The sequence below is a fragment of the Semicossyphus pulcher genome, unplaced genomic scaffold (assembly GCF_022749685.1).
Source record: "Semicossyphus pulcher isolate SPU_LCO1_2020_fin unplaced genomic scaffold, fSemPul1.0.p SCAF_12, whole genome shotgun sequence".
Taxonomy (NCBI): Eukaryota; Metazoa; Chordata; class Actinopteri; order Labriformes; family Labridae; genus Semicossyphus; species Semicossyphus pulcher.
Window position 1 is genome coordinate 26948774 of NW_027211626.1, and position 27323 is coordinate 26976096.

General features: G+C 41.5%; 3 protein-coding genes across 4 annotated transcripts in view; 2 read left to right on the forward strand and 1 right to left on the reverse strand.

Annotated features, from left to right (window-relative positions):
• blnk (B cell linker) overlaps nt 1-2813 on the forward strand; it is a 40039-nt gene extending 37226 nt beyond the window's left edge. For both annotated transcript variants that reach the window (XM_069659286.1, XM_069659287.1), the window contains one exon: nt 1674-2813. In XM_069659286.1, the coding sequence (XP_069515387.1) occupies nt 1674-1790 (117 nt within the window). In that variant the 3' untranslated portion in view covers nt 1791-2813. The remainder of the gene's footprint in view (nt 1-1673) is intronic.
• Nucleotides 2572-9598, reverse strand: LOC138589015 (uncharacterized). Its single transcript, XM_069659285.1, has 2 exons — nt 8109-9598; nt 2572-3971 (listed from the first exon to the last, which is right to left on the reverse strand). Exons 1-2 carry the CDS (start codon nt 9478-9480, stop codon nt 3337-3339), a joined length of 2007 nt encoding a protein of 668 aa, XP_069515386.1. The 5' UTR covers nt 9481-9598; the 3' UTR covers nt 2572-3336.
• A 10511-nt stretch (nt 9599-20109) lies between these two features.
• On the forward strand, nt 20110-24339 carry ccnj (cyclin J). The gene is made up of 6 exons (XM_069659155.1): nt 20110-20198; nt 20428-20518; nt 21593-21803; nt 21890-22189; nt 22587-22746; nt 23985-24339. The coding sequence occupies exons 2-6, from the start codon at nt 20450-20452 to the stop codon at nt 24337-24339; spliced, it is 1095 nt and encodes a 364-aa protein (XP_069515256.1). The 5' UTR covers nt 20110-20198; nt 20428-20449.
• Nucleotides 24340-27323: the final 2984 nt, after the last annotated feature.

A 27323-nucleotide genomic window follows, 5' to 3' on the forward strand; every position in this document is an offset into this window, starting at 1 on the left:
TATCTGCTTCAGACCGACACAACAAGCTGTTTTGCTGCAGACTGAGCCCACCTGAGGACTAAGCCCTCCCTAAGGGGGGATTTGGCTTCCCTTTTGTACAAGGAGAGGACATAAAGACGCGTCGTCCATCTTTATTTATAATCCCTGGTCAATCTCCACACATTTTTACATGTCGCGTGGTGCATTAAACTGTTTCTCCTTACTCCATTCATAGAAACTATATCAGGGTTAAATGTTTCTATAACTCCCCACTCCCACTCCCAAATTATATTAAGGCCTAAAGTTATGCATAATTAGAGGCGTGGTTGCTTTGAGTGACAGGTGGTGGCAGCTATTTTTGTTTAATCGCAGCATATATTTAAGGCGTTAGATGGAGCATTAATAATAATAATAAATGTAATCCAGCCAACATATTAACATCTGTGCTTTATCTGTGTCAAAACGTCTCTATGTGTCAAAGACCTACCAGGGGCCTATACTAGAAAGAGAGTTCAACATGCCCAGGGTCTCTCTTCCTGATCTGGCTTCACTTCACCTGACAAAGGAGATCACGATAAGCTGTCACATGACGCTGGTTATCAACTCGCTAAGTCAACCCAGATTTTCTATGAGTGCGTTCACATTAAAGGGGCGGAGTCTGCAGCGTATGACCAGTCACACATAGGGACAAGTCTGCCGTCAGCTGATCGGCATATTTTACAAACTCAGAGCAAACTACGACTTTAGAAAGATATGAAGAAGTTACACATAATCCAGACTGAAATGTACTCAGCTGCAGTGATAAAATCAGACAGTAAAGAGGAAGTGTTTGACCGCTGTCTCTCCCCCCTCCCTCTCACGATCAGCTCACACAGCTCCTGAATCAAGACACCTGATTGGTCAGCTGGTGTTGTTTAGTTCAGGTTGAACTCAAACATTACCTGCTCCAAAGCAGGTTAGGTGTTCAGCGTACGTTACCATGGTGATCTACCCCGGTAAGAAGTGAACCACCTTTGTAGTACTGAAAACTCAGAGTTAACCCTGAAGTTACCTCGTTAACCGCACATCCTGCTTCGCTTCCCCCCAGTTCTCCCAGTTTGAGTCTGTTGCAGTTGTTATTGTAAATTATTTTGTATTATTAAGTATATGGAACATTTGACAGTTTTTGTGCCCAGTAAAGGACAAACTATGACTACTGAAAACTAAGGGAGGAATATGATTGAACTAAATCTAAGAATAAAATGTTTCTCTAAGTTATTGCTTCGTCAGCCGGTTGGCTAAACCTCCTACTAAGACTGAGAACATTGCAAGTGATCCAAGTAGGTCATATATTTGTGAGAATACAGATCATGCCTGAAGCTTTTCTACGCATTCGTATTGCTCAATATCTAATGAAATTCCCTTTTGCTGTCTGCTTTACAAATCATTGGTGATCATGTATGCAAATTACTGCAGAGCTGCAAAAAGATCTGCTCCCTGTTACCCATAATGTGGGTGTTTCGAATCATTCTGCGAGGCATCGATGTGTTTTTAACATTGAAAAGAATGAATAAGATCGAATCAGGTTTGCACAGGAAGTAGAATGTTTAGTTTTATTTACACTTAAAGTAATGTGAGGACATTTCTGCTGATTATTGTAAATGGGACATATTTAACTTTTTGTTCTAACTTTATCATCCTTCTTTTTTTCACAGCATTTCAGCAGCGTGGCCAAAATCATTGAGAACCACCAGAGGCAGCCTCTTGTGCTGATCGACAGTCAGAGTAACAACAAGGACGCCACCAAACTGTGCCACCCTGTGAGGCCGTAGACGAGCAAACAGCCTAGTGATTGGACTCATCCGACCCACCATGATGTGTTCAATGTCAGACTCCTGGTTATTTAATTCCCTTCTTCTTTATTGACTGGCGGTGCTGTCTGCAGGACTGTGTGCTGGACTCGCCTGCATTGCTGGCCATGCAGAGCCAAAGCAGTAGAAGACTTTTTTATCTGATGTTTTATAAAGATGTGTTCTTACCGCTCAGTGTTCAAATGTATGAAGATGAAAGTGACAGTATTACAGAAGCTGAGAGAAGCAGGTAAACAAATCGTTCTTTGACTTTGCAGAGCAAAAAACACGAGGTTGTAAATTTTGTTTTTAATAAAACTCTTGGGTTGTATAAGTCACATCTTCAATCATCACAAGGTGTCACCAGGAGCTGACAAACTGGTTCATTTATTGTCTGGTCAACATGTAATGCTATCATACTCATGCACGTCTGTTGCATAACAAAGATTCCTAGGCACTTGGTGAAAATTCTCAGTATTATACAGTACCTCTATCTGGACTATGTACAATTATAAATCTTCTATGTGAATTGAAAAAGGTTTATATACACAGTGAAGTGTGCCCTTCAGCCGCAGGGATACAGGACGGGTGCATCTGTCCGCCAACACACAAACAAACGCACACACACACCATCCGCCATCCCCCTGCTGGGAATACTGGGGGAGGAAATGTCGAGCCACCGCAGGGGTGAGATTGTCAAAGGCTTCTGCCTGATAAGGTGAGGTAACAGGAAATATTAACCCTCCTTTCATAGTGCAATTAAAAGATAAGATTATCAATTCAAGTCGAAAGAGAGGAAGCTCACTGAGCGAGAGGAAACGTGATCAAATCATCCAGATTCAAAAGGAAATGATTCTGCTTGTACTTCATTAACATCACAAACACAGGTTCTCTTTGTTAATAAATGAGATATAATACTATATTTGGACATAATTTGGGTTTTAAAAAAAGGTTACAAAGAGGCTGATTCTTCTAAAGGGCCAACAAACACATAAAGTAAAACATATAAAGGCTAAAGAGTCATAAATAAATGTTGAATAAAACAGCTTATTGTCTCTGTTTTTGGTATTTCTGAGTAACTTGTGGGTCTCTGCGTCCCATTCCACAAACATAAATATGATAGCTACCACACTGTAGAGCCTACCCGTACATCAGCTGATTCATAGATGGTATGGCAAATATACATCTTACAGTGTTCTATAAAAGATTCCTTACGACAGTGTACTTAAATCACCTTAAATAAAGCTATTGCATTGACAAAGTATAAACATTATAAAGAACTAAATCATCGACAGCTTGTCCTTTTACAAATGATTATTCATCTACAGAGTCTGTATGAAGCTACTCAGACTGGGAGAGACAACACGTAAATGTTGACCCTGAGAATGTGAATCATCTGATTCTCCTCCAAATCGACCAATGAGAATTAAGACTTCCAAAAAACTTAGAAGACTGGCGATCACTGTTTCCATTATTGTTCTGTTGTATTGCAAACTTTCCAGACTTTTTCATCCAGTGTGTGCGACGTTTAAGAGTTTTCACAGTTTGGCCGTTTCCACTCCATCAGATGTCGCTGCCGATGGATCATCCACGTCTCCTGACACGCAAACACCCTGCCGCAAAACCAGCAGCGGAACTTCGTCACCGTGTCCCTGCTCGGAGAAACGGCTCCAACAACCTCATACTTTTTTCTGCTCAACCTGCGAAGTTTCAACTTCAACAAAAACCTCTCTTGAACTGAGTTTTTACAGAGCCCTGCAGGATGAGGTCGGGCGTCAGCCTCTGCGACTTCTCTGTTCACAGCTGAGAGGGCTTCCACAGTCCTCCGGGACAGAACGACTTTCTGCACCTCCCCTCTGTACCTGTTGACGACCTCCATGATCCTGGACACCTCGGGGATGTCAGCATCTGGATGGTTTAGCACCACAACAGGCTGGTCTCCCGCTGGACGCTTCACCAGCTGAGACGGATTTATGGCGACCAACTTCAGGGTCCTCTCCAGAGTTTTTGGGGCCGGCTGCCACTGACGCTGAGAGGCTGGGGAGGGCCCCTGTGGGGCGAGGAGAGCCGGGCAGGAGTCTGCAGGCTCATCTTTGTTTCTAATGCTTTCAATGCTCTGCTCTGAAGAGAGAGAGCAGCTTACATCTTCAGGGTTTATCTCACCTGCAGGACAGAAGATGGAAACAGAACACAGACAGGTTTACTATTGCACATTTAACATTTAAATGTCTCTCAAGTAAGGCTGGAAGTAGGGTGAGTAGTTGCGATGTGCGCATGTGCAATAGTTACATGACCGGATGTGCGATTGTGAGGCAAATAAGTGAAACAAGTAGAGCTGCTACTTTATTTGTTGCTTGGTGCAAAAGGAGTACTCGCCATAGTCTCCTTTACCATCACTGATCCTAAACAAAAGTCCGTCTGTGCTTTAATGAAGAGAATGTGATATCAGAGTGAACTGAGCTGAGCTGCAGAGTCTGTGTGTCACTCGGTATCAGCGGCACCTCCTCCCGGTGCTTGTTAACACTGTGGCTACATATACGGAGCTGGTGAGGGAGCGGACGTGCCGTGGAGTGTTTGCAGCATGTGTGTGCCGACAGGAAGTGGGATACAGCTAGATTTTGTTTCCAAAAGTTACCGGGCTGGTCATGCTGATTAAACATCATTACAAGGCGTAGACGACATAATCTATACGTAACGCAACTGCAGCCCACAAGTCTGTTTGTATTTATTTTATAAAGAAACCTGTCGCCCCACCTGAACTCTCTCTACTTTGTCATGCAGGTGTCAGAGTCTCTGAACCTAATGTGATCAAAGGACAGGGGAGGGTTGTTTTTATAGAGGAAAATAGACTTAAAAGTATGATCATTAATTAAAACACATTAAAACACATTACATTTTTTTTCTATCACAATAAATGTCGCAGAACAAAAAGTTCGCAAAATCACTTTTTTCTAATCACGTGCAGCCGTAGCTGAAAGATAAACAATCTTGATTCCCCATCAAGACAGTTTTGGATCGAGTAATCAAATTCATGTTATGGAAAGGAATCCTTTTTCTCTGCTTCTTATGAAAAATGAATTCATTTAACTCCTTACGTTCAGATTTTGTGGAGGTATCGAATGAATAACCCTTTCTGTCTCCTTCTGACGTTCTTCTCATTACTCATGTCTGCAGCTTCCCCTGCTTCGAGGGATGTGTACGCACTTCACTTCTCATGCATTTCATATATTTAGATGCATTTAGCTCTTAAATCTGGAATAATCTGTGCCTTTATGCCTATATGTTTGTTTTGTAATATGCTGTCCTACTTTAAAAAGAGTTTAATAAAAAATACTATCTCGATAGAGGATTGTGATAAACTTCAGAGCTAAAACTTTGACATGTTAACGAGTGAGCAGATCTAACAGCCCATAACTTGTCTATGACAAAGAGGAGGTACACACGACAGCAGCAGGCCGGTCTTTAAGTTTGCACACCGACTACTTTCTGACTCTTTAAAGTCATGTCACTGTAACTCTGTAGACCTTGGTTGTTTTTAACTAAACTATTTAACACTGGGCATCTGGAAGTTATAACAGAAACAAACTGATGGGATGGAACATTGGTGTATCTCTCTTTACAAGGTGATACTTCATGAACTGCCTTCTTATTTATGTTCTCTACTGACTCCTGAAGCTTTCAGTGGCTGCAGCCTTCGGTCACGTGGACACGTTGGACATTCCTCGAACTCGATCGGTCTTTGATAAAAGTGCTTCAGTGTTTTTGGTTCCTCATCTTGGTCTGAGCAATATGACAATATAAATCGTTAAAACAATATGAAAATGTCTATCATTTGGGGTTCTCTATATCGTCTCTATCGTGATGTCACAAAACCAGCGGCTGAACTGCTTTACGACAACTTTACAGCATTTTGACAACGCTTTACACTCTCATCGTTGCACGCAGGAGTGAACCTGGAGCGAGCCATACAGGGAGCTGCTGTTTATAAACGAGCGAAAACGGAAACTCAGTACTTTTTTTTTAATTCACACAGGATTATCCAAAAATAGGCTTTAACATGTGGTTATTTCATATGGACTAATTGTTTGTTAACTTACCAGTAAGCATGATATATCGTGATAGAGGATATTGGCCACATCTCCCAGCCCTAGTCTGAGCTACAGAGTCACCTTAAACTGGAGCGATGTATTACCTTGAAGGATTATGAAAACAGGATTGAGGATGATTTAATTTCTATTTACAGATTCTACATAGAATAGTCTACATAGTAGAATCTGTAGGCAGGGACGTGGATTTCCAGGAAGGCAAGTGTTCTGGTTTCAATTTAAACTACGCTTGTAGTCCGAGTAATATTGACCAATCACGTTTCAGCAGGCTGCGGGGTATGCAGGAAAAACAGTCCGTGTGGAGAGCAAAAGCAGGCGGAACGTAATCCACTATAATGACATCCCGGCTCCATCAGCGTGATCTGACGACGATTTAGCTTCTTATTAATCTCTATAAACAGACATCTGCATGCTAACAGCTAACAATCTGTTATAGATCTAAAATTTAATTCCCTTGACGCTGTGTCACGAAAGTCGTTGAGCGTTCAGATTTCCAGATTTGCCTCAGATCGATCCGACTTCCGTTAAAAAAATAAGCATTTTAAAGGTTTTCTTCTCCTCTTGAGGACAGACCTGACAAAGCTTGAATTTTTACTTCTTACAAATCTGCATCATGATGTTGAAACTTCAGCAAAGGTATGAGCCGTTAATAACAAGTAAATCACAAGAGAACGGTTTCTCTTTCTGTAACAGTGCAGCACGCGGAAAAGGAAGTCTTGACGGGAAGTCGTTTATCGCTTACCGCCCGGCACGTTCACCGGTGTCCCCAGAGGCTATATCGCCTGAGACTATAGGCGATGGGATCCGAGATTGAGGAGGATTTAACCAGTAAATACACCTGTCTTATTGCTGAAGGCAGTACATTTATTTTTTGGTGTAATTTCGGCTTGTCTTTTTTTCTGTTGGACTTTTTTTTATCTCAATGGGATAATTCCTGGTAAAATAATGGTTACATTTTAAAAACAGTTACTGTTAGAGGCTCAGCTGTCAGCCCCAAAACACCTGCAGAAGATCATGGGAGAAACACTGACTTTTCACCTGACACTGCTGTATTCTGTGTTTTTATCAGTTTTCAGAAGAACATAAAAGGAGTCCTGCATCTGAGTCACTCCGATTTTTAACTTTTAACTGTTTTATTCACAGTACATTATATTATTATAATTATTATTATTATATCATTATTTTCATTATATATGCACGATATTGGAAAAAACTGACATTGCGATATTTATTTCCATTTGAAAAAATACAGGAAATTATACCAGAAAAATGCAGTGTGTTTTCATATCTATGTACAAAAATAAAATATATATAACAATCATATTATTTGTGACTTATAAGTCAATTTTCTTCTAACAAAACCAAACTCCTCTCTTACTTTTAACACTCTTGGTTCAGACTCCTGGTATTAAAAAGTAGACAGAGTTCAGGTGGAGCGACACCACCTCACGCCGTGTGTGCGCTGCATGTGCAGCCGCTACAAGTAAACACTCTGCAGCACGTCCGCCCTGTGAACTGTCCATTTATGTAGCCACAGCGTTAATGAGCACCGGGACGAGGTGCATAGTCTCACTAATAAGCCACCCCATGAAACGGAGCGTTTGCCTCGATCATCCCACCGACATGATCTGTTACAGCAGCAGTGTTGCGTGCTTGTTTACAGTTTACAGGCAGGTGACACACAGACTCTGCAGCTCAGCGGTCAGTTCACTTGGTGCTCTGATGAAGAGCTGCACTCATGTGATATCAGACAGACTTTCTGTAGATCACTGATGAAAAACAAGAAACGAGTTTTCGTTTTGCACCGAGCAACAAAAAAGTAGCAGCTTGACGTGTTTCACTTCATTTGCTTCACTATCGCACGTCCTGCGATGTGATTATGGCACATGCACACATCACAATTGCGCTTGTTAAACGATATATCTTGCAGCCCTACTGTATACTGTATACGTTTGAATAACCTTTGATTTAAAGAAAGAAAAGTGCATGTTAGTGCACTATTTTCTAAAGGTTTATCAGACTCATTCATTAACAAGAAACTTTACCATAGCGTTGTCACATTATATAATGATCTATAAAGACAAAAAATATATATACTTTTCTGTATCTCGCAGCCCTTATGTCTAGAAAATGCCATTGCATGTTATATCATCAACAACTATGTTTATGTGGAGCCTATAATTTGCAGTCTTACCCTGTGGTGTAATGACAGGATGGGAAACTGGTGAAGACTTGGTGAAGCTGCTATGAGGAGTCACTCCATCAGCTGAACTCGTCTTATCACCTGAAACATGGCTGTCCATGCCGCTGCCGGATGTTTGGACGCTCTCAGGGCAGAAGTCTGCAGCCCTCCTCTCTGACTGACCCGTCACATCGGCTGAACCGCTCCTGTCCACTTCTGTTTCTGATTGCACTGACTTCTCTGCGTCATCTCGCATTTCTTGATGCGTCCCGGACAAGCCTTTGAGCACAACGGGCTGTTTTCCATCCATATTTTTAGACCAAACTGGCTTTGCAGCACAATTTGGGGTCGGCTCATCTTCTGGCTTTGACGGTGGAGTTGAAGTGGCGGCTTCAGAGAGTCCGTGCAGGTCAGTCGTGGGAGTATTAGTCCATTTCTTCTGGTGCACTTCTGGTAGCAGCTTTGGTGTCTCCTCTGAGGATGCATGAGGTCTTTGCAGTCCATGATCCATCAGACACCCTCCTGGTGGAGACAGGGAGCTCTGTGACACCCACTGCTTCTCCTTCACCGGATTCTTCTTCAACACAATCTTCAAGGCCGTTGCTGCTGTTCCTTTATGCACTTTTTTACACCTGGCCTTTCTTCTTCGTCCTCTTTTTCGCCTCTTACTTTTTGGTAAAACTTTTTGAATGTTTTCCTCTTCTTTCTTGATGGAGATAATCATCCCATCCTCCTCATGCATGGGCTCCTCCTGTTTCTGACTATGTTCCTCTGAGTCCTGATCTGACTTTAAACCCCGATTCTCTCGGTTCTCTTGCATTTGAGTGCACTCGGATGGCTCATTCTTGGCTGGTATTGAGGCATCACTGACCTCTCGTTTGGTTTCACTTTGTGGACATGGTGTGTGATCATTTAAGTTTGACTGGCATCCATTTTGGTCAATTACAACATCATCAACAGCACTTTCAGGAGACACAGCTTCCTTATCTGTTGTCGGCATCACTCTTAACCTCTTGGCGTACGTGGCGCCGTTCTGGGCGACAGTTATCTTATTCTTTACAGTCAGGACGGTGAGATCCGACGAGTTCGACAGGATGACGTTCTCTGATATCGGGTGAAGATTCATGTCTTGTGGGACGTTTGACAAAACTGTTTTAAGGGCCTTGGTCCACTTCTGGTCACCTGTTTTGCCGGCGACAGATTTCATGAGAAACTGCTGAGTCTCCTCCAGAGTCGTCTGAGGATCTGACAGATGGCAGTATTTATCCAGGAATTCTCTCCCCGGCAGAGAGAGGCAGTCCTGTGTCAGCCAGCACATTTCCCTAACTGCACTTCTTGTAAGTCTAGGCTTCATTTTTGGGATTGGGGGGTCATTTGGTTTCATTACTATGGAATGAACCTCCTTCTCCTCCTTCTGCCTCCTCCTCTGATTACCATTCTGGCAAACATGAACGGCTTTGATGTGCTTAGTAATCAACCATTTCTGAGATGCCTCGTAATCACAGTGGTGACATCGCAAAGTTTTACTCTTGTCCTTTTTGTGCAGCGACAGATCGTCACCAGCTCCTCCAAGGCCCAAATTATGTGCATACATGTGCTCTAAAAACACTCTCACATCACCTGTGGAGAATTTCCGACACAATTCACACGAATATTTGCCGTTTTTGCAATGATACTTTGTCAGATGTGCACTGAACTCAGGCCACGTGCGTTGAACATTGTCATTACAAATGCTGCAGCTAGAAAAAGTGTCCTTGTGGCTTAGCAGGTGAACCTGAAGGTAGGAGAACTCATGTGTGCTAAAAGTACACGTATGGCAGGGAAACACCGGGGGGCTCCCTCTGTGTTTCTCCTCAAAATGTCTCACCAAGTCTCTGGGAACGTATTCCACATTGTCCCCACACTGAGAGCACGTGAACCTGAGTGTATTTCCGCTGTCGTTTGTCCTCCGTTGTGCTTCCTGGGGGGGCTTCTTTGATGAAGGCCACACTGTGCTTTGTCCCCGCTCCTCTGCTATCTTCTTTGGTCCATGCTTATCTTCACTTTGCATAGTCGGGGGCTGAACGGCAGTCTTCCTGAGGTGGGGCCGTTTGTGCCAATCTCTATTCTTCTTGTTGACACGCCGTTTGTAATCCATTCTTCAACAGGTTTCTGAGAGTGAGGGAACACACAAAGAATCAACTGAAAGATACTAATACTGCTTCTAAGGCTGAACAAGAAATCGAGGAGTTTAAAATGTATTATTTAAAGGAACCAGAATGTTCTGTGTGTTTAGTAAAGTAGTGTTGTCACCATTGTTGAATGTTAATGGAAAATGTATTGAAATCAAAGCAGGGTCAGCATTTTTTGGGGGCATTTCTGTTGGGGAAAAAAACACCGTAGCTTTCAGGTAGCACGTTTGGAAACACCTTGGGCACCGGAGTCAAAGATGAGATAAACAGAAAAGTCCCCTAAAGTCACCACTGTTGCAACATTTTGTCTTCCCTGTCAGAGTCGTCTAACAAATGTTGTTATAATGACAGCGTCCACATGCACAAAATATTCCTGATTTGGCCCTTATTCCATCAAAGACAACAGTGAAACTCAGCTTTATACATGCCTAATGATAAGGAATTTTCCACTTGTATTCCAGTATCCTGCAGCGTACTGGGATTAACCCCTGACCTGCAAACTGTTGGCTCGTCTGTTTGTTGACAATGCACAGAGCTGAGTGTAAACACGCAACAGACCACTGGGTAGCATATTCATACGGTCACACGGTAGACGGTAAACCAGATATCAGTTTAGTGGACGAGAGCAGGACGGTAAAGTGTGGTGAGGCTGGCAGAGATTGCCAACAACGCTAACAGACGGCATTGCCGTACAAAGTAAAACAGAATGTAACTTTTTGCCGTCCTCCGCAATGAAATTTACACCCGAATGTGACTCGCACAACAAGAAAACATGGGCGATCTGGACAATGAGAAACGAATCATTTCTTTACAACAACACCCTGAACTTTATGACCAGCGTTTACGGTTCTCATTTCACTATCCATACTGGAAATGAAGAATGACCTCACGTTTTGAGGGATCTAACAATAATTTTATGTTTGCAATAGAATATCAAGAGAAGGCTGCTTTATAGCTACAAATATTAGAGTAATTATATAAAATGATGACACTAAATAAATGTATTGATTATATAGTTTCCCCAACATTTGTTTTGTTTTGCCATCCTGCCATTCCATCTCAGTGTTTGTTTGCTTTTCCCGTGCAGTCCAAAAGGTGTTGTCCGTCTACCTGAATCCATGTGAACGCAGTATATGGCATAATGGCATATCCCACTTGTCTTAATCAGAAAAGCTACATTTATACAACCTATATAGGATATATAGCATATCAGAAATATTCTGTTTACATCAACAGAATATGCTGTTTATATGTTCTGCATTATTGCAGCACGTCTGTATTTTGCTTACTGTAATTTACATGCTTTACATCATGCTTATTGATTCCATCGTCATATTCACAGTAATACCAAAAATGATTGTGTAAATTAATGCATTCATAGACAGCCTAAAGTTCTTAAAAATGTTACAATCGAAATGAATCGTTCATTTATGAAACCCCTGCGGTAAACCATTCAGAACAAGCCGCATTCACAGTCCTACTCTGCTACCTGTTGCTGGCGATGGTTCAAAATCTCTGTGTATGCATATTAATTAAACACACGCAGATCAAACATGAAAACTGGATTGTAATCAGCCCCCAGGTGCAGAAAACTGCAATGAGCCTCACCTGCTTGCACAATAGTTCTGCTCAACTTCATGTTTAAAACGCAACTACAAGCGTGACTGTGCGAGGTGCACTTTAATAACTCACAAAAGTAACAAATGCATCATAAACGGAGTAGATGTAGCGGTTGTTCTTATCAGATTATTGTGTGCACGGTGCGGCCATTGTGCAGTTTGACTTGACCACAACAAAGTGATGAGACAGTCTGCCTTTGTAGCGAGCAACGACCGCCGCCTTGGGAATAGTGAAGTTACGATGAAACTGACCGTTAGAGTCTTTCTTCATTGAGCCTATAAACAGACACGGTGCAATTTAATGTTAGCATCTGAGCTAACTGTTTGAACGCTTTCTGAAACAGCGTTTGAGTGATTTGAATTGACGCGACAGGAGCTTACAAAGACGAAATAACTTGAAGAATAAAAAACGTGGCAGCAAAGTTAGACCACACTACTTTTTTACCCTCATATCGAGTTAATGGTGCAGATTAATCCGCTTGGTGGTAAACGTTAATGCTAAAGCTGTAGTTATGAGCGTAGTTGTGTCGGTTTTTACCTTTTCTTTTGTGGAGAGCTTGACAGCTCAGCGAGTGGCAGCCATGATGGTCTCATACGGGGATTACAGCCTCTGAGCTGCTTTAGCCTTTAGCCTGCTGGAGCTCCGACAGAGAGGCGTCCTGTCCCGGGCCTGCACACACACACACACTAGTGTTGTGACGTTCGCGAACGATCCGATTCTTTTGAACGGCTCTTCGGTGCGAACTTAGGGGCCCGAGTAGTAGGTGAGAGCCGTTCTTTTTATAGTTAGCCCCTTTTACACTGCCAGTTCATAGCATGATTATTATGCCTCTGTTAAGTTTCTTCATCTATGTAAAACGCAAGGAGACGGAATGGTGGGGCGAAGTCGTTCGGCCTCTGAGCCGGCATCAGAGGTAGTAAAAGAGGTGAAATGGCGTCTGCGTAAACAGCGGAGCCAACAGGGTAGAACAGCGCTGTGTGTGTGTATTTGAAACATGCACTGTTTGTTTACACCTCGTGCACGTTTTGCCTCCGCAACGCTGGATGCTGTGTAAAAACACACACTGGAGTGGCTTAACGCTTGGTGGTCCAAAGGCAAAGGCTGCTTGACAGCGGAGCTTCATTACGGCACTGAGGCAGAACCGCAGTGTAAAAAGGGCTAATGTTTCACTGCCCGCCCTATATCAACTCCTCTTTATGGCGAATTAACTCAGGCAGTTTTTTGCAACTCCGCTATACTCGGTCACGTGCAGCGGAATCATGTCAGCACAACATAGTGCCAATGGTGAGCAATATTATAACCCTCCACCAAGTTTGTTGTTTTATTGTTGAAATCTCTGTAGGCAAATCAATGACATTTAATTGTTCCTACATTATTCTGCTGTTTCCTTTTACATTCTAAAAGTGCTGAATTTTAAATGTGTGTGTGTTGACATGGGAGAATAGAGTGCAGGCACATTTGCAAGTCCGACCACTCTCTCATCTCGGATCTTATGGCTTTGTTCCTTTGAACGGCTCTCAGAAAGGAACAGAGCCATAAGATCCGGCTCCCTTCAAAGAGACGTAATTCCCAACACTAACACACACTGAGCTAACTATATTTTACTGTTTAATTTATCACCTTGTCTGTTTAGTTAAAACAAACTCAACACTGTGTAAAATAACCACTCAGGCAATCTTAGCCTGTCCTCACCACACAAACATCAGATGGAAGCAACATCAATCAAATCTACTGTTCCAAGTTAAAAATGTGCTGCTATTGAGAGTGCAAGTTGTAAAAGACCTACACTACATTATCAGTGGTTATGTAGAGGCACACAATGTTTCCTTGTAAAAACACACAATGTTTCCTTGTAAAAACACAAGTGTGGATCTGCTCCAGATATCGCAAGGGTTGTGTGGAGAATCGCTTAAATGTCTTAAGCCGAGTATGACTTGAGTTAGAACAGTTGCTATTTGGGTCAGACAGGGGCAGAATGTGCAAACTCCACACAGAAAGCCCCCCCTGTTCAAACCCGGATTCAAACCAGGAACCTTCTATAGCCAATGAAACGACGGTGTTAGCCACTGCAGCACTGTGCAGCCCTCACTTTACAGTCCTTAGGGTTAATTATAAAATGCCACAAAATGTCAAATATTGTTAAGATTTACAGGATGTAAGCAGCCTGCAACAGTTTTCATTAATTTTGAAAAGAGAATTGAATACACAAATTGGTGTAGACCACCAAATGATCAACTTGATAATCCACATGTTAAATCCAGCTCTTAACAAACACTGGTCAAAGGTATGACATAATTTCCAATTAAGCCGGGCTGGCACTTCAGACTTAGCTGCTTGGGTTTTAGAATCGCAAAACCCTTACACCACTGGGCGGCCACTTAGGTAGTCCAACCAAAACCTGTTGGCTACACCGCACGCCAAGATTAAAAACCAAGGGCCCACCAAATTGCCCTCCTTGTTTATTCGCTTTATTCAAACGCCGTCCATTTTTCTCTGAAAATGACCGTGTGTTACTGCTGTCTTCCAGGTTACATTCATATAAAGGTTTTGAATCTGATAAATTGTTATCACTTCAAAATGTCCAAAATTGATCAGCAACGGAAAAGACAATGGATAGTTCAAACCAGGAGGGACATCAAGCTATATTTCATAAACATATTTGATAACACATGAGCTAACATTAGACAACAGCAAACATTGACAGTCAACCAATTCTTAGCTATCATTACCATTTGGAAGTTTTAACATGAAACAACAGGACTGTTGACTGACTGATAGGACTGGACTGTATTTTTAAATTTTATTGCTGATCATTTGTGATGTGCTGAAATGATAACCATTTCAGATTCCCTACTTTTATAGCCTACTACTTCTAACCTGTAACACGGTCATTCATTTTCCCTTTGATAACAGCATCTGACCTTTCCAACCAGAGTGTGATGGCAGAGGAAAATGGCCACTGGGTGGACATGTTCGGTTAGATAAGAGGAATTTGTTAGCTGTAAGTGATTTTTGGCTGCTGTATGCTTTTTGTGTTTGTATTGTATAATTATATCTTGTAGGCGTATGCATTTTTGAATGCTTATAAAATCCTTACGGCCAGTTCAGAACAATGATTCGCAACACGACAAAACGGTTTTATAATGCTGCAGAGAAAAGCGGTGTGAACTGGTTAGTTGCAGAGCATAAGAAGCCGTTGCCCGGAGTTGCAAAAGATTTGACTTGTCAAATCTCCAAATGCAGTTTTAGAACGGAATGATGTAGTTATTTCACTTCAGCCAATCAGGAAACAGCATACATTGGCGTAAGCACCCTGTCTCTGGTGCTGCAGTAGTCAAGGGCGGCTCTGGATCCTCTCTTTCCTAACTCTCCGTCTTCGCTGTTAATTAATCAATGTTACAGCTAACATTGCGAGTATGTCACTGTCATCCATTTCTTTTTATAACGATAACAGAAATCCAGCTACTTAATTCATGTAACCTAGGCCTAATACTAACATTATAGTATTAACTAACGTTATAGTATTAACGCAGAAGTTGTGGGATATGTCAATGCGTTGTTGCTATGGGGAGACGGTCAGCTACGTCTGTGCACGTTCCCTTGCTTTGATGTGAACGGCCCAGTTTTAGGACGTTTACGATCAGATGTCAAAGGATTCTTTTGGCAGTTGCATCCAGTCTCGTTGCGAATCATTGATCTGAACTGGCCATTGAAGTAGTGTTGCACTTGGTGTTTCTTTTGCGCTTGATATTTCTGTACTGATATTGATGTCAAGCACTGTGTAAAAAGGAGCTACATAAATAAAGGTGAGCTTACTGACTTGCCCTTTTACTGTGTAACTAGTTGGTTTGTCATTAATTCTTATGTAAAAAAAAAGTCTATAGGCCTTGTGACCTTTGTGCTGCCAACAACTTTGGACAGAGCCTTTCAAAACTAAGATAACAGATGAGTTGAGTTATTGTACCAAGGAATGTATGATGTACAGCAAAAAAAATCCAGAAACCAGGTGTGTCTTGGAACATATTTGGCAACACCCCCCTGCCCACAATAATTCAGATGTAGACAGACCTTGAAGAAAAAGTTTCCTTCTGCAAAAACGGAGGAACACACTGCCAATACAGATTCAGCCAAGTATCAAGAACATCCTCCGCTCTGCTTTGGTGTTTGTGTGACTGTGTGGAAAAAGACCAGCAGTGGGTGGTTCACAGGTCAGTGGCTGTCAGCTGCCCTCCACCAAGACTCTGCATGACACTGGGGAGAAAGAAAAGCACAGAAAGGACGAACACCAGCTCCCCCACCTGGGACACCATTTGTCTTCCTGTGGGAGACAGTGTCAGTCCATTAAGAACAAGACTACCCACCAACTCAACAGCTAGCATTACCAATCCTCTTAAGATTTACGCCCTGCATGAAGCCACAATCCCTGCACTGCTCTTTTATTATTTAAGCATAAAATGGAACCACTATGATGTCTTTCTTTATTGAATTTGTACTTGTGATCCCCACAAAAAACAGAAATGCAAATATTGGTCATCTCCAGCCCTCGGAGAGTTCCAGACTGTAACAACATGGTGTTAAGAAGGGGTCCAATGGATTTACTGAAGGGATTGTATTTGGTTCAACAACATAAGTTACATTACATACACATACATCACATTGTTATTCCCAATTGGTTGGAGGAGTCTGAGAGAGAACCCTGCAACAATAATGAAAAGAATCAAGCCAGTATTCTAGTTTGAACACTTGGGTGTAATGTTGATTATCCTGAAAGGACAGCCTTGAATTCCTCTGCCAAAAGACACATGTGCTAATGAGTGCTATACAGTACAGTAACGCCACGTTGTAAGTGTTGAACCACTACTATGAAGTAAAAAATACCACCAAAGATTTTAAGGATTGTATGCTTGAGAAATGACTGGCCAACAACATTATCTATGATCAAATCGTTACCATCAAACCAGATAAACAGAATTCCACATATGAATAATAAAGTTAGAATGAAGCACTCTTTTGTGCACCAGTTAATCCTAAAATAATGTGAAAGATATCCCAGATCAAAAGTACATTCAAGCCTTGAATATTGTCTGTGATTGTAATGTTCGTTTATAAAATCTTGTCTTTGTTGTTTTGTTGTCCATGATGTGACTCCGTAACACAGCAAGGAGTGGCCACTGTCTGTACAACGGAGTAGAAATCCCTATGCTCCAGCCCTCTGAGTCTTGCTGGTTAAATGCACACAACTAACGAGGTCCTAATTATTTTAATACACTGTCAGTTCCCCTCTACCTCATGAAGGATGAAGCATTAGATTAGTTCATTTGCTCTTGAATGACAGGGAAGCAACATCAACTTTGCTTTAACCTATTTGGGTCACATTAACTCGTTCTTTGCTGCTGCTGCTGCTGCTGCTGCTCCTAGGGCAAAGTGACCCATTTTGAAAGTGTTCTACAAAAAATGCCTCAAAACTATTTATTTAGTCAACAGGCATGGTTTCTTTTCTGGGAACAATAGCTCTGTTCTAACTCAGGAGCTGCATGCTTCGAAGGACGTATTTGAAGGCTGCCCCTGAATTGAGATACATGCAACAATGCATAAAGTACACACACCCAAAACTTATATTAATCATCTTATTCAGTTTTTAAAAAAACATTCATGAGGAACCCAGGTGAAGAGAAAGGGAATAACGCAACAAATACATCTGAAAGGGGATTCTATGGTGGCCCTGAGCGACCAACACACTGTGATTTAAGAAAGAACATGCAAATTGAACATAATCACACTCTGCCATGTTCCTCTGACATCAAGATCAGGGTGGGAATCTCAAATGCTGTTATAACGTCAAACCATTGTGTTCCAGTTTGTACCGCATATAGCCTATATGTAGAGAATCTGACAAATCTTTAATATTTCAACGCTTCTAGTTTGATCAGCAGTTAAAACTCAGAGGAAGATCAGGCCATATTTCAATTTAAACCACATTTTAAACAACATTTGACGACCAAAATGCTACCAACAGACAACAGCTAATTTTAGCATAAAGCTACCTCTAAGCTAATATTTCGGTTTGCTAAGAGGTAGCTAAATGCTAGCATTACCTTTCCAAAGTGTTGCATGAGTTAATAGGAAGTTTATTTACAGATTTAACTTTGTAAAAACTCAACAACCTCCTTGCTAACATTACCATTATCAATGAATTTACACCTTTTCTAACATATTGTACAACACTATTGGTTAATGTTAGCATTCAGCCACTTAGCTAACAGTAATATTAGCTAGGATGTGGCTGAATGCTAGCATTTGCAATTGTGTGATTGGAGCTTAGGGCTAGCAAATATGTTTTAACCTGTCCCTTCCAATTTTCACTATTCATGTGTTGTATTTTCATTTGCTTAGCATCAGGAAAAAGTTAAATGATTATTGTCAGATTCCCTCAGTTTTGTTTTCATCCCAGTCGCTAACTTACTAGGAGACATTTCTGTAAGTAACTACCAAAGTTATAGCTAGTTTACATGATGTTAGCTTGTTCCAAAATTGGCATAATAGTGTGTATTTCCTCATTTTGTTTGAATTAGGGGGAAAACACAAGCTGACGATAAGTTAAATATTGCTGATGGATTACTTCAAGAGTCAAAACCATAGCAACAACATGCATGCATGCATGCATGTCCAAGCAGTGTTCATCCCTGTTTAGTGTCCCCTGGAAACACTTCTGTTATTGTCTATGCCACTTTCAGCGTGATTGTGTTTTTGGTCGTATTGTCATAATATGGTTGTGTTGTGGAAAGCATTTTTGCCATGTCGTACGGTGGCCCTGAAGTACAAAACACTACAGCAAATCGCAAAACACACCAGCATTTCAGAAAATGTGCCAGCATTTCAGAAAACACTACAGCATTTCAGAAAACACACCAGCAAATCACAAAACGCGCCAGCATTTCAGAAAACACACCAGCAAATCAGGAAACACGCCAGCATTTCAGAATACACACCAGCAAATCAGGAAACGCGCCAGCATTTCAGAATACACACCAGCAAATCACAAAAGGCACCAGCATTTCAGAAAACACTACAGCATTTCAGAAAACACACCAGCAAATCAAGAAACACACCAGCATTTCAGAAAACACCAGCAAATCACAAAAGGCGCCAGCATTTCAGAAAACACTACAGCATTTCAGAAAACACACCAGCAAATCAAGAAACACACCAGCATTTCAGAAAACACCAGCAAATCACAAAAGGTGCCAGCATTTCAGAAAACACTACAGCATTTCAGAAAACACACCAGCAAATCAAGAAACACGCCAGCATTTAAGAAAACTGCTGGCGTGTTTTCTGAAACGCTGCCGCGTTTTGGGATTTGCTGTATTGTTTTGCTTCCTTAAAAACGGTAGTCCACAAACCAACGGGTAACATCTCTGTGGCTGATTCCATTTCTCTTATAGTCAATGTACAAGTGAACACTGAAGAAGACCCTTTAGTAGCAACTTCACAGGGAGCATACCCTGCTTTATCATCTATTTACATCTAAATGGGACTATAATTTACAAAAAGAATTACAGAAAGAATACAATTGAAGAAGACTTGAAAGAGACTGAGACTTCAAACTCATAAGGAAAATGTTAACTGAGGTAATAAATCAAGAGGGAAGGTGGGTCATTTTCTCATTGACTAATAGCCTACAGTTACTTTGCTACCAGTGAAGTCCCCCCCTGTCAGCCATTAAAAAGAATGCAGCTTGAAAGCACTTCACTGGCTTCACTTTTCGGACCTTGAGGCTACATCCACTTCATACATTCAGTCTTGATTGGATGTGAAGAGTTACTTTTCTTACTTGTGATTGGCTGCTTCCTGTGTGACCTACCACCTCAGGCAATGCAGTGATGCATTTACGTGCAACTCGGAAACTTCACACCCCAGATAAAATTATTTCTGGGAGACTGAGATTAAAAGAAAAAAAATCCTGGTTTAAATTCACCAAATGTACCCAAACTTGGATGTTTTAACAATGACTTTAATGAAATTCATAAGACGAAATCCAAGTGAAAGGCGATATTTAGGTAGCCCTAATGTGGTATAAACCTATTTTACTTTTGGCCTCTCTCGACCACTTCCGTTGGTTATTCACGCGCCCTCGAAGTGAAGTTGGGGTTTCCAACAGCACGTGAAGGAAGCAGTGGCTTTTGCTGAACTCGTGCTGAGTCGAAGAACCACACTGACTACAACAATGAGCGTGAGCAGCGAGCATGTCCGGCTAATGTGAAATAAAGTTTAGTTCACTGAAACTGCAGTCACTACATGTACTCATTTGGTGAGTTTTCGCTTATTCATCGCTAACACAGAAAAGTTTTTATTTCCTTCTTCAGTGAAACAGTGAGAACAGCAGATCGATGACGGCGAACCACTCCTGATCAGTTAATCTTAATAGTGTGTGACACTTTAGCAAGTTTAAAAGTGTGGACATTTGTGTTTCCATGTGCAGAGCAGCTTCAGCTCTCAGTATGATTTGGCTAACTTTCTTTCACATGTTTAACTTTCAGAGATTTTCCACAGCACTGTTAAATGGAGCTGGAGGACCAATGGTGGACAGGACAACTGGCTGCAGATATTTACCAGGCGCTGCGTTACAGAGTGAGTGAGCCACAAGTGATGGCTGCTGCAAAAACAAACTCTTTATAAATGTGCAAGCTCTTATTACATGCCTTGAATCTCCTTTAAAAATGTTCTCATTTGCTGTCTCTTTTCTATAGGACTAACCTGCAACTAACAATCACTTTAATTATCGATTAATCTGGCCATTATTATACATTACTCATTCAGTCTTCAAAATATTTAAAATGTTGGTAAATTCTCGTTTCAGTTTCCCAGAACTCATAGTTGGTTATTTTTCCAGCCAACAGTCCGCACCATCTTTATTGTCTATCATAAATAACAAAGAAAAGTACTAATTTGTCACATTTAAGAAGTTAGAACCTGTAAAGTTTGACATTTTTGAATGAAAAATGACTGAAATTATTCATTGATTAATTGTTTTTCCTTTAATCGAGTACCAGATTAAGTTTATTTAAATATGCAGGTATACTGGTTCATAGTGATAATAAATAAATGCTTAGCATTATTTTTATGTAGAATTCTGCTCACACTAAGTAATAAGAAAGTAAAAGAGAGAGGCCATTATTATCCATCAACCATTTAGTCTTGGAAAATTAGAAAATGGTGGAAAATTCTCATCACAAACTCCAACAACCCAAACTTTGTTAGAGATAACAAGATAATCAACCTGTTATCTATAGAAACCAAAAGGTCATTTTTCCTTCATACTTGATCTTCATTGATCAACTCATCCGACTGAACCTTAATCACTGAAATCAGTTGTGATAACATGAGCCAGTCATTTTTAAGTTCTCCGTAATCATCCTGTGATTACAAGAAACAAAAAGTTTCCTGTGATTAATTATTTGTTTTTACGGATAAATTAGCCTGATGATTTTTTTGAGATATTGTGATAAAATAAACGTTATCACAAGAATACTAGATGACAGCATTAAAATGATTCTGTTTGCAGCTTCTGACATACAATTTATCTAGTTGTGTTTGTGTACTGTGTATATTTTTACAGATATGTTGTATACACAGTTTTCTCAAAGACTAAAACTCAGACCTGATGACCACCATGTCCGTGTGCTCTGCCATGTTGTTTCACAGGAGCTCAAGCTGCCCTCCTACAAAGGCCAGTCCCCTCAGCTCAACCTGAGACGATACTTTGCAGACCTCATAGCCATCGTCAGTAACCGCTTCAGGCTGTGTCCTGCAGCCAGACACCTGGCCGTCTACCTGCTGGACCTCTTCATGGACCGCTATGACGTCACGGTGCAGCAGCTTCACATGGTCTCACTCTCATGTCTCCTTTTGGCCAGTAAGTTTCTAGCTTGTCTCACACTCCAGCATGTGACTGTTTGATTCCTGCAAGGTGTAAAAGTTTCAAACTGTTTGTCTCTGCAGGTAAATTTGAGGAACGGGAGGACCGCGTGCCAAAGCTGGAGACTCTGAACAGCCTGGGGTGCATGAGCTCCATGAACTTGGTCCTGACCAAGCAGGGTTTACTTCACATGGAGCTGCTCCTGCTGGAAACCTTCCAGTGGAACCTGTACCTGCCTACAGCTGCTCACTTCATAGAGTACTACCTGTCCATTGCAGTCCATGAGGGAGACCTCCATGATGGATGGCCGATGACCTGCCTGGAAAAGACCAAACTGTACATGGCCAAGTACGCAGATTACTTCCTGGAGGTTTCCTTGCAAGGTAAATCTATTTCAAATGTATTCATTCAGCAAAACAAATGTTGACCAAGTGCTGTTAAATGAAAAAAAGCAAAGCTAGAAGACAACTCATTAATACACAAAGATCAGTTTAAAAGACAATAAAACACAGAACGTAAAGAAAAAGGCAGCCAACTCTCAAACGAAGATCAAAGCGTGGGAATATAGATTTGTTAAGACACGATTTAAATTCAGTTCAAAGCTCTGTTGTTGTTGTTGTTGTTGTTGTTGTAAATCTTGTATGCTGTTCTCACAAACATGTTGATTACATAATATTGTGACATAGTTCAAACAACCATAATTAGATTCACTCTGACCAAGTTACTGCTCCCTGTTTTTGCTTCTTGTGGTGATGCATTGCTCTTTTCTTTCCCCCGCAGATCATGTGTTCCTGTGTTTCGCCCCCTCTCTGGTGGCTGCTGCATTAGTGGCCACCTCCCGCCTCATCATGCACCTGTCCCCTACATGGCCCCCCAGACTGCAGCGCCTGACAGGCTACACATGGGAGAACCTCGTCCCATGTGCTGAGAAGCTGCTCATGTGTGTATCTTTGTCGCTCAGATTGTACCGTCTGGCATACACACGCTCGACAGTTGATAAAAATGGCAACAAGGACAATTAAAAATGCAGGAATTCATCTTTTGAAGCAGATAGAGACTGACAACACAGAATATGCTGACTCGCATTACACAAGGGCAATAGAGTCCCACACACAGTACAAGCAGACAGAAGCTCACACATTCAACCAGACATTCACATTCATTTAAGGTTGGGTGGTAATATGTTTTTACTTCTCACCGCCAACCATTGTTTGCCCTGCATGTAAAGACAGCCTTCTTTAAAAGAGGAAATTAGTAAAACATCAATTATCTGGACGTTAGCAGCCTGTTCAGACATCCGGTGTCCACCAAAGAGTGTTGCATTGTTTGTTTTCAAGAGGTGAGTAATTCACCCTCTGGTAAAGTCGAGTTGAAACGGCATTTTGAGAGTATCTAGCTTCCGTATCGTGATGTATTTCCGAGTGAAACAGGACGTGCAGGCGGGACATATCATTAGAGGGATTTGATTTGATCGTTGAGAAGTGGGCGTAGACAGACGTTCTCCACAGCGCAGTAGCTAGCTAACTGACCGAGCGTTCTTGGTGCTCTGCGGCTAAATGTTGTAGATTGATTGGTTGAAATTGTTTGGTGCTAACTTACGTAAGCACGCGTGAAATTTAGTTTTACCGGAAGAAAAAATGATCGGATTTTGATATAAGAATACGAAGAAATGGATTCACTGTATTTTTTTTGGCCTATATTGTCAAATAGATGCACAATATTACCGGGGATGTGATCTGAAAGGATTAAAATGACATTTTTCATTTCACACTTTAAAAACCATGTGAAGAATGAACACAGGAGGAATTTTTACCTAGAAACAAGCTGAGCTAACGTAGCAGCAGCTCAGCTTGAGAGCGTTAAAGAGACTCTTAACTGTTTTATTTAGTGTTTATTAAGTTACTATTTTAAGGAGAAGGGACCTCTGCTCATATTTCAGCTCCTCTTAAAAACCTCTTGAAGGATGTACACTTGAACACTGAAGGAATCCGAACTCAAAAACAAGCTGAGCTGATATTAGGGACAGCTCGACTTGAAGCATCCCTCTGACTTGCATTAAAGAAACTGAATTATTTAGCATGAACAAAATCATATGATCATATTTACACCACTGCTTATCTTACAGCATTGACTCTTTCCACTGACCAACAGCCAAACTCTTTGTTCCTGTTCCTCCAGTGCACATGACAGCGACGTCAAAGAGGCCAACAAGCAGAAGTGCGTGCAGCCCGGCCAGCAGCAGCAGCAGGGACAGACGGGGTTCCACAGTTCAGGCCAGACAGCCACTGTGGCCCAGTACCTGCACCGGCCCAGCATGCAGTATCCCCAGCAGGCCCCTCAGCCCGGCCTGGCCCCCAACCACAGGCCCGCCTCCTACCTCCACTCCAACACCAGCCTGCAGGCTCCGAACGGCCCCCAGCACGGCGCGGCCCAGGCCATCACTACCTCACTGGATCCAAAGTCCAACATCCCCAACAGGGCTTACCAGGTCAGCATGCACTACAGCTGCGCTGCTCCCTGCTTCGACAGATGATGGATTTTTCAGGTCCTGTAACAATATATTGAAGTAAACAGTGTTTTTAATTTGAAGAGACTTGATGAGATTGGTAGAGCACTTTGAACCATGAGGTGTACACCATGTGCAATATGCATCCTCTGCTGTGGAGAGGCTGCATCAGGAGTTGAGTTTAGTTTGAGATATCAGGTGTGAATGTTGTGAGGTGGCTTGAGGCAGAGTTTGCACCTCTGCACCGCGAGTGTTACTGTATAATTTAGCTACAGACCAAAAGTCTTGTATTTATTTGAGCCAGACTACCTCAGAAAGATTGAACTATAAATACCTCGTGCCTGTGATGAATATGTCTCTGCCTCAGAAAGGGACTTGTGTCTGTCTGAGATAAGAGAGCACAGTGAGAAGGTGTTCTGTTCCTCCTACTTTTTGTTTTGTTCTGCTTTTTGTTTTTTTCCTGAGTGTCTTTTGTGAAACTAGAAAAGAATTTCCTCCTCTGGATGTCAGTTAATTTGCAGAGAAAAGTCTTGCTTTTCTCTACACAGAGGATTTCAGTCAGTGCTGTGCACTACGATGATAGTTTTAAATAAAATATGAATCTGTGTTAGTGAGCTGAGATTTTTTGTCCTGTTTATTTCTTTGCTATTGCTTAAAATTGCAACGTTGTATTCTTAGACATGAGTGATTGAATACTGTGACGTTGGTGTTCAGGGAAAAAAGGATGTTCTTCATCCTTTAGGTGTCTCAATCATCCACTGCAGCTGAAACAGAAAGCACACAAACAACGACAGCATGTGGTTGTTTTGGTGTCTCAAATTCTCACAGCAAAATTCCCGAATAGGTATTAAATGTCCACTCTGCATCAGCTGGGTATCAAACCCACAAAATTGGCCACTAAGGACACGTTGTGATCATGAAGAGCTACCCAGAGGAATCAGAAAGTCAGAGGAGGTTTCACACTAAGACTGTGGCAACCAGTGTTATGATAACAGCTGTGCATGCGTGAAAAGGCAGATTTAAACTAGTGTCAGATAGGCGGACTTTATTACTTGATTTCATCATATCAGACACATATCATTCAACAAGTTAAGACAATAAAATTTCTGGGTCTCACAATTGTTGACTCACTGTCTTGGGCCGATCACATAGACTACATTGTCTCTAAAATGGGTAGAGGGATTGGCATGGCAAGAAAATGTTCAACCTTTGTTGCTGCCAGTATACTGAAACAAGTTATACACATACTGGCCATGTCTCACCTTGAGTACTGCCCAGTAACCTGGTCATCTGCGACCAAAAAAGGTCGTTCAAAATAAAGCTGCAAGGTTGACTCTAAGCTGCTCTATTCATACCAGCATCAAACAGATGCATTCCAGCCTCTCATGGCTTACAGTATGTTAAATGATTTTTAAATCTCCTGATGTTTCTTAGAATGGTCATTTGTTCTGATTGACCCGCCTACTTAGCAGCGCGCTCAGTTAGTGTGTCTCACAGACATAGTTATAGCACAAGAGGCTCAAGCAATGGACTTCTGGCACTACTGAAACCAAGAACCAACCTACTTAAACTAACCACCAGTTACAGATCTATATCCATATGGAATGCACCACCAAAATACATAACTACATGTGTCCGTAGCAAGTTCACTTTTAAAACGCATGCAAGAAAATATCTGGCAAAAAACGACTGAATGACTCGACAGGGCTCCTGAATCGTTATTTTCATGTGTGCATTGCTTTCTAATGTAATTTGTTTATTTAGTGACATTTCGTTTAACTTAATTCTCATCACATCATTTCAAAGGTGTGATTGTTGTGTGTCTATAGTATGGAAATGCATGTTCAGACCCCAGGAAGATTAACACTCACATTGGTGTGCTGTTAATGGGGATCCTTAATAAACAATAAACATAGGTCCATATCAAAACACACGATACATACAATAAAAGAAAAAGGGATAAAGACGGGAATAAAATCATTACAGTTCATTAAAGTTTCATAAGTCCCCATCAGCATAGAAAAGTATCGTAAATAGACAACAATGAAAGGATGAAATCATTGCACTTTAAAACTGTGGTTTAAAACGCATAAAGACAATGTTTCCAGAAGCATGAGAAACACCTTGTGTCACTTAGTGTGGGTGGACATAGTGCCATCATGATTACATTTTTAGAGTCAGATAATCGACTCATAAATAAAACATTAAATTCCTGAGCACGGCGTGGAAGGTTGGAACATTATTAGATACGAACATATCGTTTGCACTCGTCCACATTGGTGCCTTAAGTAGGATTCGAAATGCATCATTGTATGCCACCTGAAGCTTTTTCATTTTAGCTTCACTGTAGGTACACCACAGGTGGGCTGTGTAGAGTGGAGTACAGTAAGCTCTAAAAAGCTCTGTTTTAACAACAACTGCACATGTGCAGCATATTGGCTTGTACATACAGTTTGCAACACTGGCGCTGCACATCATCATCATCACTTAAGTCATTCCTGATTATGTGTCCAAAGTATGAACCTGATAGTCATACTGCACACAGGTTAAAGAGAAAGGTGACAATATTCCCCCTTGTCGAACCCCATTAGTCACAAAGAAGGGTGCTGATATACTCCTGCCCCATCGAGCATGCATGGTTTGATGCAAATACCAGAATACAATATTCTTATCAAATACGCAGGGACCCCTCGCTTCTGTAGTTGTAAAACCTATTTACAATGACATGCTTCAGATGTTCTGCTGTTATTTGGTCAAGGCCACATGCTTTGTTTAGTGTCAGTTTCCCAATGGCATAGCACACTTCATCCGTCCTTATCTCTATTTACAGAGTCTACACAGTAGAATAGTCTACATAGTAGAATCTGTAGGCAGGGACGTGGATTTCCAGGAAGGTAAGTGTTCTGGTTTCCATTTGAGCTACGCTTGTAGTCCGAGTTATACTGACCAATCACGTATCAGCAGGCTGCGGCGTTTGCAGGAAAAACAGCCTGTGAGGAGGGCAACATCCG

What these genes read in the sequence shown, in the direction of transcription:
- LOC138589015 (XM_069659285.1), bottom strand. Translation starts at nt 9,480, where the DNA reads ATGAAACCAAATGACCCCCCAATCCCAAAAATGAAGCCTAGACTTACA. An exon ending in TCCTGTCATTACACCACAGG is followed by an intron (nt 3,972 to 8,108) that starts GTAAGACTGCAA and finishes TCTGTCCTGCAG; the next exon opens with GTGAGATAAACCCTGAAGAT.
- ccnj (XM_069659155.1), top strand. Translation starts at nt 20,450, where the DNA reads ATGGAGCTGGAGGACCAATGGTGGACAGGACAACTGGCTGCAGATATT. An exon ending in CTCATGTCTCCTTTTGGCCA is followed by an intron (nt 21,804 to 21,889) that starts GTAAGTTTCTAG and finishes TTGTCTCTGCAG; the next exon opens with GTAAATTTGAGGAACGGGAG. An exon ending in CCTGGAGGTTTCCTTGCAAG is followed by an intron (nt 22,190 to 22,586) that starts GTAAATCTATTT and finishes TTTCCCCCGCAG; the next exon opens with ATCATGTGTTCCTGTGTTTC.